General features: G+C 36.3%; 2 protein-coding genes across 3 annotated transcripts in view; both read right to left on the bottom strand.

Moving 5' to 3' along the window:
- Nucleotides 1-241, bottom strand: part of LOC111446272 (36.4 kDa proline-rich protein-like) — a 2441-nt gene extending 2200 nt beyond the window's left edge. The window contains exon 1 of the mRNA XM_023085010.1: nucleotides 32-241. Within this exon, the coding sequence (XP_022940778.1) occupies nucleotides 32-194 (163 nt within the window). The 5' untranslated portion in view covers nucleotides 195-241. The remainder of the gene's footprint in view (nucleotides 1-31) is intronic.
- A 6202-nt stretch (nucleotides 242-6443) lies between these two features.
- LOC111446271 (extensin-like) lies at nucleotides 6444-9220 on the bottom strand. 2 transcript variants are annotated; one of them, XM_023085009.1, is made up of 3 exons: nucleotides 9051-9220; nucleotides 7686-8618; nucleotides 6444-6780 (listed from the first exon to the last, which is right to left on the bottom strand). In XM_023085009.1, the coding sequence occupies exons 2-3, from the start codon at nucleotides 8590-8592 to the stop codon at nucleotides 6749-6751; spliced, it is 939 nt and encodes a 312-aa protein (XP_022940777.1). In that variant the 5' UTR covers nucleotides 8593-8618; nucleotides 9051-9220; the 3' UTR covers nucleotides 6444-6748. The 2 variants fall into 2 exon arrangements, with proteins under 2 accessions (XP_022940777.1, XP_022940775.1); XM_023085007.1 differs by lacking the exon at nucleotides 9051-9220 and adding an exon at nucleotides 8694-9025.
- Nucleotides 9221-10236: the final 1016 nt, after the last annotated feature.

Below are 10236 nucleotides of genomic sequence, written 5' to 3'. Positions count from 1 at the left end.
TAGGGAGGGGGGGGGGATTTGGGGGGTTTGTAGGGCGGGGATTTGGGGGGTTTTGGGGGGAAATGCGGCGGTTTGTGCTTGGGGGCGGGAGGACGGTGGGAAGGGGGCTTGTCGCAGTCGCATGCGAGGGTGGAGAGAAGGGCGGAGAGGTTGAGGAGGAGGAAGAGGGAGAGGGAAAGGGAGAGGTTTCCCATGTCTTTTGTGAGTAAGGGAAGGAAGTGATTGTGATTGTGAAGCACTTGGGTGAAGGGTTTAGGGTTTTTATAGGCAAAGAAATGTGTGTAATGTGGGGGTAGTGATTGGATATCTTAAAAGAATAATAGTAGGTAGAGGTGGATATGGTCCCGATTTCAGCTAGATATTATCCGTTTTGGTCTGTTATGTATCACTCTCAACCTCACTGTTTTAAAATAAGACAAGCGTCTTTACTAGCACACCCCAGTGTCTAACTTTAATATCATTTGTAACAATTCAAACCCACCACTAGCAAATATTGTCTGTTTTGCCCGTTACGTATTGTCATCAGCGTCTACTAGGGAGAGATTTCCACACCCTTCTAAGAAATGTTTCATTTCTCTCTCCAACCGATCTGGAGTCTCACATGTTATCAAAAGGATTTTATTGGTTATGAAGTTTTCTTTTTATATTTTTGATAAACTACTTTAATATTATGCACGTAGTATTTATTATCGCTCACGAGTATGTCACCCAACTAGAATTTGGGTCACTAGTGGTGCAAACGACTTACGTCTCCAGAGCATGTCACCCATCTAGAATTTGGGTCACTAGTGGTGCAAACGACCTACGCCTCCACCTCAACTTGAAAAACGATTTTGCTAACAAGCAGTAAAAAAAACAATAACTAAACAACGATAACATATAACATGGATAAGAAGATTTGATAACAAGTTTGTATCCCTTTATGACACATTTCAAGTCAAATTGCACGGACCAAATATGAACATCAAAAGTTGTACGGAATCATACACTCTAAGATTATAGAATGAAAGACATATAACGAGAGTGAGGTAAAAGGGTTTAGAATGAGCGTACAACCACATACAAAACACCTTAGACAAATATGATCATCACTTTTAGCTGTGAATTGAAATCGCTTGATAATTATATAATACATATTGAAAATTAATTTTTTCTAAACAATAATTTTGATTCTTATTTTATTTTGTTATCGTTTGAACATTAAAACTGAAAAAAATAAATAATAATAATATAGCGTTAATTTTTTAACCTATACTTTCTTTTCTTAAAAAAAAAAAACTTAAATTCAATGATTATTTTTTAAATTTTAAAATTTTAAAGACTAATTTTTTTTTTTTAATGTTCATATTATTAATATAAATAATAATTTTTAATTTTTTAAGTTTTTTTTAATCGTTATATCTTTAGCATCGCCTTTATTAGACGTCGTCTAAGTTCATTTATATAATTTTTTTTTCTTTTAATGTCGTTACAATAATAAATTATATTAATATATATTATCAACTAATAATCTAGATTTAAATTACCATCTTCATTTTTTTTTAATTTAAATAATATAAAAATTATGAGAGAAAAAAAAAAGCCGTAGTTGACTTGGAGAGCCGATGGAATCACGGAAATAAGGAGAATAAGCGCAAAAAATCGCGTATAAATCGGCCATAAGTAACACGGAAACTTCCTCAATTTAATATATATATATATATATATATATATATATATATATATATATATATATATGTATGTATCTGTGTATAAACTCATCATTTCCAAGATTTAAATTTAATATATATAATTATACAGATATATGAATATATTATATTATAATATGACAAAAAATTCAAGATAAATTTTACGTTGGGTTTTAAAAATATTTAAGATCTACGGGTATTTTATTGACCAATGAGAAGAATCGAAACAGTCACAGTCATTTGGGACCGAGTCATTCATGCTAAAAAGCTGTCACATGATAGATTGATAGGCACTGTCGTAGAAAATGGTTTAATTGTGATCTACCACAAATTGAAACAAGTGAATGAAATTTGTTCTTACGTGGTCAACGAGATTAGATACGTGGATAAAATATTTAATTTGATTTATATAAAGTTTTGAGATAAAATAATGACGGAATATGATAGTGGAGACTATAATGAAAAGGATTACGTTATTAATGTGGCTTACCGAGCCCGTGACTTCGATTTCATTAATAATTCTTTCATCAATTGGTTAGGGAATAGTGAAAGAGACGGTGAAGAAGAATTATGTAATATCTAATATATATTATTTATATGATATGATTGATATAATTTGATGTCACATTCTCGAGTCAAAAAAATTTCTTTTTTTTTCCTTTTCCTTTTTACACTCCTTTTAATGCAAATTCTAAATAAATATTCAATAATGACGTGGAAAAAGTCGAGAAATTATGATTAAGGGTGTTGAAGGGTTAGATTGGGTCGGGATAAGATATTTTTTAGATCTAAACGTAGATGTTTTCAACCCAATTAACTCTTATTAAATAATAAACTCAGCTCAGTCGTACCATAAATATTTAGATTGGATTGATTTGAACGGTTCGAATTATTCCAATAAAATGTTATATTTATTTTGGAACGTTAAATTAATATTTGTAATTAGATTTCTTTGATAAAATATATTTAAAATTAATTTTTAAAGGTAATAATAAATTTGAATTAAGGGCCCAATTTATATAATTTTTTTTGTAAATATTATTATTAAAAAATATATATTTAAAAAACTTTTAGAAGTGAATCCGTGATGTCGGCCATTCTCACCCATGATTTTTCTCTCTCTATCTGTGCCCCATGTTACGCCTTTATAATTCCTAAGTAAGAAATTAAATTATATTTTATGTGAAGAACATTATTTTTAAATATATATATATATATATATGATTTATTGGTCGATATTTTTTCAGTTCACATATTTAAAAAAATCAATCAATATCTACGTGTATAATGGTCTAAGCCCACCGCTAGCAGATATTGTGTAATGACCCAAATCCCTCAAGACTTTAAAACGGTCTGCTAAGGGAAGATTTCTACACCCTTATAAAAGGTGGTTTGTTCTCCTCCCCAACCAAGGGAGCCCAACGTTTTCGCTAACACTCTTTCCTTCCTCTGTCTACTCCCCTTTGGGGCCAGCGTCCTTACCGGCACACCGCCTCGTGTCTACTCCCCTTTGGGGAACAGCGAGAAGGCTGACACATCGTCCAATGTCTGGCTTTGATACCATTTGTAATGATCCACACATCGTCAGATGCCTGCCTCTGATACCATTTGTAATGACCCAGATTACATCGTCCGATGTCTGACTCTGATACTATTTATAATGATCCAGATCCACCGCTAGCAGATATTGTTCTATTTGGGCTTTTCCTTTCGGGCTTCCCTCAAAGCTTTAAAACGGTCTGCTAGGAGAAGGTTTCCACACCCTTATAAATGGTGATTTGTTCTCCTCCCCAACCAATATGGGACATCACATATTGTCCTATTTCGGATTTCCTTTTTGAACTTTCTGTAAAGGTTTTTAAAATCGTCTTCTAAAGAGAGGTTTCAACACCTTTACAAAGGGTGTTTCGTTATCTTCCCCAACTGATATGGGATCTCATAATGTATGTATATGTATCGACTCAGAATAGCTCTTATTTATATGTAGTCATAATTCATTCATGTATATCTTTCATACTCGAGTGTCACATTAATTATAGCTCAATAGTTAAAGATATTCACGAACCTGTCATAATATGATAATTATTAGTTTTATATATATATATATTTGTTTTTTTTTTTTTGTAATTTTTTCTTTATACGTCTAGCTGTATAAATTATCAATTACATCATGATAGTCTTTTCTCGAGATCTGAAGTTCAAAATCGAGATAAAATAAATAATTTAGCCTAAAATTTGTAGGTATATTTATTTATTTATGTTGATTGGATTTCTTAATTATAAATGAGTTTACTAATTAATTCCACTAAAATTAGCAAGGCAACTTGTAGATGGGTGAAAATAAAAATAAATAAATAAAAATAAAAAAGCCCATAATTCCACGTGGGTTATTATGAATAAAAGAAGAAAAAAAAAATGGAAAAAATCCAAAAGTAGAGTAAGGTTGTGATTGCTTGAAAATATGGCAATAAAAGTGGGGCCCACAAAAGAGGAATAATTAAAGCAAAAATAAATTCCAAAGGAAAAAAAACAAAAATAGAAATTAATAATAATAAATTAATTAATTGAATTTAAATTCAGAAATTTCAACTTGTTTATTGGATTTATTCATTTTTGTCAAATTTGGGGATTTTTTTTATTACTATTATTTTGTCTTAATTGAAGAGGAAATTTCATCCATAAAAAAAAATCAACACATTTATGAATTTTTTTAAATAATAATAATAATTGTGAATTTGAGATTATATTTTTTTTAAAAAATGTTTTAAAATTTTAAAAATTATAAAAAAAAATTTAAATAACACTAGACTCGGTGTATTTTGTTGGTATAGATAGTAATTATTAATGTGTTTGAAATGTTTCTTAATCATAATTTTATATCGATCACTCTCATGTAGATGTGATCTCGGCTCATTCATATATCATTTTTTTTATTCGGGTATCAACGTCACAAAAAAAAAAAAATTAGGGGAAAGATCAAAATTTACCTTAAACGTTCAATTCAGTTAAATTTTACTTTAGATCTGAATTTTGAATCGTTTGAATATATGTTCGAGGAATTTAATTATAAAAATGGAATGTTTAAAAAAATATATGTATGAAAGTTGTAAATGTTTGAAAATTGAAAGAAAATTGATAAAGAATTTGATAGAGATGATAGATAGAGAGAGTGCCAAACCATAAATTGATTTGATTACTTTGATTTTGACTTGAACTCATTACAAGATCTTCTCATTCTAGATTTGATTCTCTCCGTTCTAAGAACGAGATATGAATGTAAGAGCTCAAATGAGATATCGTCGTCAGCTACACAGTTTTTAAAACGTATTTGTTAGGGAGAAGTCTCTAGACATTGGTTGGGGAGGAGAACAAAACACCATTTATAAGGGTGTAGAAACTTTTTCTACCAAACGCGTTTTAAAGCCTTGAGAAGCCTAAAGGGAACAATATCTGCTAGCTGTGGATCTGAATCGTTACAGATTCGTTCTCCTATCCAATCGATATGGAATCTCATATTGAAAATCTAAAGTGTCACAATTGCACTTTGTTTAAACTCACAACGGGGTCGTCATTGGCACGGGTGACATATGCTCAAACCTTCAGCTCCGTTCCTAAAAAAAAATTTAATCGATTTTAAAAAACTAATGCTAATAGGCTATAGCATAAAAGGCTATCAATTTGACATTCTTTTTTAGTACTAAAAACTATTTTGAGTTTGATTTTGAAGAAATGGATGAATTTGGCTTAGAGTGTGGACAAAGCAAGAGAAATAATTTAATTTTTTTAAAAAAAATTAGGTTGGCTTAATTAAGTGCTAAAATTGTTTACGACAAATATTTTATTGAAAAGTAGACATTGTTTGGAACTTAGCTGGTTCGACTAAGTTGTCTTGTAACGAAACAAAGAAAGATAAATAGTTCATGGGTAGAATTATCATCTAAAATCAAAACGATCTAAAATTGAGGTATAGTTTTTAAATTAGATGTGATGTCCCACATTAGTTGGGAGGAGAACAAACCACTATTTATAAGGTGTGGAAATCTTTCCTTAGGAGACGTGTTTTAAAGCCTTGAGGGGAAACCCGAAAGGGAAAGTTCAAAGAGGACACTATCTGCTAGCGGTGGATTGGACGCTGGCCCCCAAAGGGGTGGATTTGGGGCAGTCTCACATTGATTGGAGGAAGGAAAGAGTGCCAGCGAGGACGCTGGGCTCTGAAGGGGGGTGGAACCGAAGGGGGTAGACACGAGACGGTGTGCCAGTAAAGACGCTGGACCCCAAAGGGGGGTGAATTTGAGGCGGTCCCACGTTGATTGGAGGAAGGAAAGAGTGCTAGCGAGGACGCTGGGCCTCGAAGGGGGGTGGAATGTCCCATGTTGATTGGGGAGGAGAACGAACCACCATTTAGAAGGGTGTGGAAACCTTCCCCTAGCAAACGGCTTTTAAAGCCCGAAAGGAAAAACGTCTCTTAAATTTTCATGATAGGTAAAAATGACCAAAATACCCTCGCATTTTATATTGTTTCTACTATAGTCGTCACCAGTGAGCACCACCACCGCTCACCGCTCATGTTGATGATTACTACCACCACCACCTCTATCGACCATTGCCCACCTCCGACAAACACTCCAATGCATCACCTTATACCATTTTCGATGACCTTTGTAGCAGTGGTCAGTTCGTCATAGTGTTTTACATACAAATTTGAACTTATTAATTCACCATAGCATTAACACAAACCTCTTTGAAAAAGGTAAGTAAACGTATAAATGCGTTAAACTTTAAACAATTTTTATTAAGAACATGCTTGAATTAAGAGGTAACCCAAACATACACTAGTATTAATGGGAAAGGAATTGAAGTTAGAAGACAAAGAAACTAGATGGCTCCTTGATTGAGAAATACAGAGTATGATCATAGATCTCTAAGCCTGAAATTGAATCAGTCTAAGTCTGAAAATGAATGAGTAGAAAGGGAGATGGCAAGGCAGCAGCACTTGGTTTGTTTGTTTATTCAAAATGTCAAAAATGGCGAACCAACTGTGTGTGTCTCCATTTCTAATCTCAAACGAGGACGAACTTACACCCTTCAAAACCTGCCACAATCAAGTCACTTTCAGTGAAAGAAAGTCTACTTGGACAAGAAAGTATGCATATTTAAACGAAAATGACCAATAAAAACCTCATTGGAGGCCGACATAAGTGTTCTTTCTGTGAAAGTAAGAGAGAAAAACAAGAGATGTTTGGTGCTTGATTAAGTAACATTATCTCTATTATGGGCGCAGTTGATCTGTTTAAGTTTTTGGATCAAAGGAAGCAGCAAAGCTGATGGATGAGTAAACTTGAATGAAAAGAAACAAAACAAAGTGTAATAGTCAAAGTCTACCGCTAGCAGATATTGTTTTTTTTGGGCTTTCACTCGAAGTTTTTAAAACTCGTATGTTAAAGAGAGGTTTCCACACCCTTATAAAAAAATACTTTGTTCTCCTTGCCAACCGATGTGGGATCTCATAATCCACCCTCCTTCAGGTTCCAGAGTCCTCACTGGCACTCGTTCCCTTCTCTTATCAACGTGGGACCCCCCAATCCACCCCTTTCGGGGCCCAGCATCCTTGTTGGCACACGAGCTCATGTCCACCCCCTTCTGGCTCAGCCTACTCACTCACACATCGTCTAGTGTCTGGCTTTAATACCATTGGTAACGTCCTAAGTCCACCACCATAGATATTGTCCTTTATGGGTTTTCACTTTCGGACTTCCTCTCAAAATTTTTAAAACTTATCTGTTTTACACGAATGTTTTGTCCTCCTAGATGTGTGAGATCTCACACAAATAGTTTGAAAAGGCTGCACCGCTGGATACTAATAGTTTTCTCAAGTGACGCGTTTTCTTTGAAGTCTAATTTATTCAATTACGTGCAAGGAAAGCAGGGGTGGATGGTGCTTGAGATTGTGTGCAAATTTGAAAAGACATGATGGAAACAGGCGAGCGGTGAACTTACTTGGATCCACAGTTACAAGCATGGCAGTCCCTCCAAAGTCACAGGTGCCACCAGTGGCCTTAGTGTTCTGCCAATAGCTATTGAAAGCATACGAGGCGTGTGCCAGAACAGTGTCAGGTTCATAGCAATGCCCATTAGGCTGAATGGACTTGCATTCGGCACCAGACCCACAAGCATAATCCATCGCCTGTTGAATTATTGGATCAGGCACAGTGGGCTTAGCCACGCACCATGCTGCACCAGAGGAAATTGGCTTCCCTCCATGTGATGCAGGAGGTGGACCAGATGGGGGAGGGAGCACTACCGGTGGCAGAAACACTGGTGGGCTCAGCCCATAACTGGGTGGCCCAGAAGCATGTTTAGGTGGGCTAGGCCCATAGTGGTGAGGTGGGCTTGAAGGCCCAGTTGGTGGGGTGGGGCTGGAAACGTTCCCAGGAGGATATGGAGCTAATGGGGTTAAAGGGACTAACGGGATTATGGGACTGATGGTGGGTGTGGTTGGTGGTGGAGGGGGGGTTACGGGAATGATGCTGGGTGGGGTTGGTGGTGGTGGGCTTCGGCTTCTAGTAGGGACATTGGGCTGAGAAGCTGGCGGTGGTGGGGGCATGTGGGAGGAATAGATCATCCCAGATGGCGGCGGAGGTGGCAGACCACCTGCCGGTTGTGGTGTTGATGGCGACTGAGGAGTATAGGGCGGTGCCCCTTCACAGAAAGGAGGGGAGTTTTCAGGCAATGGGGATGGTCCAAGTGAATCAAAAGGAGGCAGAGAGAATGGAGAGTTAATACTAACAGCATTTGCTTCAACATTCAAGTATTTCAATTGGGGTTTTGAAATCAACCCCTCTTGAATTTGAAATTTCACCTTCTTCAAGGACTCACGGGATGAGCTTCCACTGATTCCAAACATCAATCTTCTCGAGTGAATCCCAGCATCTGCAAGAGAAGAACAGTCTCATGAACACTTCACAAAACAGGCAGAATTTGATATCATAAAACATAACTAATTACCATTTGGAACAGCCACAACAGTGGATGCAAACACAATAGAAAAGCAAACTATGACAACACGCAACCTCTCCATTGCTCAATAAGCACTCCAAATGAATTAATCTCTATGCGGCATTTATACAAACACTTAGCGGGTGCGAAAACCAAAATGAAAAGCGTGGGAGGAAAGCAGAGGCACCCATGAAAGAATAAAGAATCACTCATTCAACAGTACACTCACTCAGTTCAGTGAGTGAGAGTGAGATGTAATTCAATGCAGACGACATGAAAGTGCAGAACTTTGCCGGCCTGTAACAAAATCGGTATAGATTCTTGCTTGACAGAGGAGGAAGATGAAGAAATTGGAGATTTGGGTACCTTTTTTGTTGCTTGCTTTCTACTCAAAGAGGATTAGCGTCTCTATCTGAATCAGTGATTCGCGCTTTTCCCAAGTTCGCATTGCTGAATTTTTTTTTCGCCTTGAATCAGTTCCTTTAGAATGGTGCTGTTGCTTCTCTTTTAAGTCGCTCAAAGAGAGGTTTTGTTCGTTGAAGCTTCAATTTTTAAATTTCAATTTAATGATTTTTTTAAAATTTAAATTAAATGTTTTTTTTAAGAATCTTCGTGAAACATCTCAGATGTGTTTTCTTTGTCCAGGACGTGTTGTCTCTCCCTTTTACTTGTCTTTCACCGGTTGCTAAGTCTTTACCATTCATGTCATATCAATACGAGTGTATGTGATTGTTTACCAAAATCATGTCTACACCGACCAGAACTTTTTGAGTGATTGTGATATCAGAGGTGGTCGGGCATGGATTTAACTTTTTGGCTCGAGTCTCTTTGCTTTATTTGGTCCTTCGTTTCTTCGATCTTTTCGGTTCATTTTATGATATTGGCATTGTTGTAAGCTAAATGTATGGAGCTTAATTTGAGAGTAATTTTTTGGATTTTAGTTGTCTGTTTCTTTAAGAAATTTTGTGATATTCTCTTTTCAACCTCAATTCTTTGGGAGCCCTTTCGAACATTTCGAGGTAGGCCTCAAATTATTCCTATGATTGTTATTAGACCCCGAGCGGATTATTCTAGTCTTCCAAAGGGTTGGTTTGTCCTTTGAATTCTATATCTTGGGAGAAACTTTATGGCTCAAAGGTGATTCTTGGACTATCCCTACAATTGTCGGTTTTTCTATGTTGCAAGATTATCCCTAAAACGTCTGTTACAAAGAGCTTTCTACACCTTTATAAATAGTGTTTCGTTCTCTTCCCTAACCGATGTGGGATATCACAATCCACTCTACACCCTTTATAAAGGGTATTTCATTCTTTTCCCTAACCGATGTGAATATCACAATCCACTCCACACCCTTATAAAGAGTGTTTTGTTCTCCTCCCCAACCGACGTGAGACATCACAATCCACCCTCTTCAGGCCCCAGCGTCATTGCTGACACTCGTTCCTTTCTTCAATCAATGTGGGACGGACCCCCGCCAAATCTACCTCCCTTTGGGGTCAGTGTCCTTACTGGCACACCCCCTCGTGTCTACCTCCTTTAGGGAAGGGCCTCC

Source organism: Cucurbita moschata, unplaced genomic scaffold (assembly GCF_002738365.1).
Source record: "Cucurbita moschata cultivar Rifu unplaced genomic scaffold, Cmos_1.0 Cmo_Scf00008, whole genome shotgun sequence".
Taxonomy (NCBI): Eukaryota; Viridiplantae; Streptophyta; class Magnoliopsida; order Cucurbitales; family Cucurbitaceae; genus Cucurbita; species Cucurbita moschata.
Note: the sequence above shows the minus strand (reverse complement) of the source record. Positions and strands in the feature narration are given on the sequence as shown.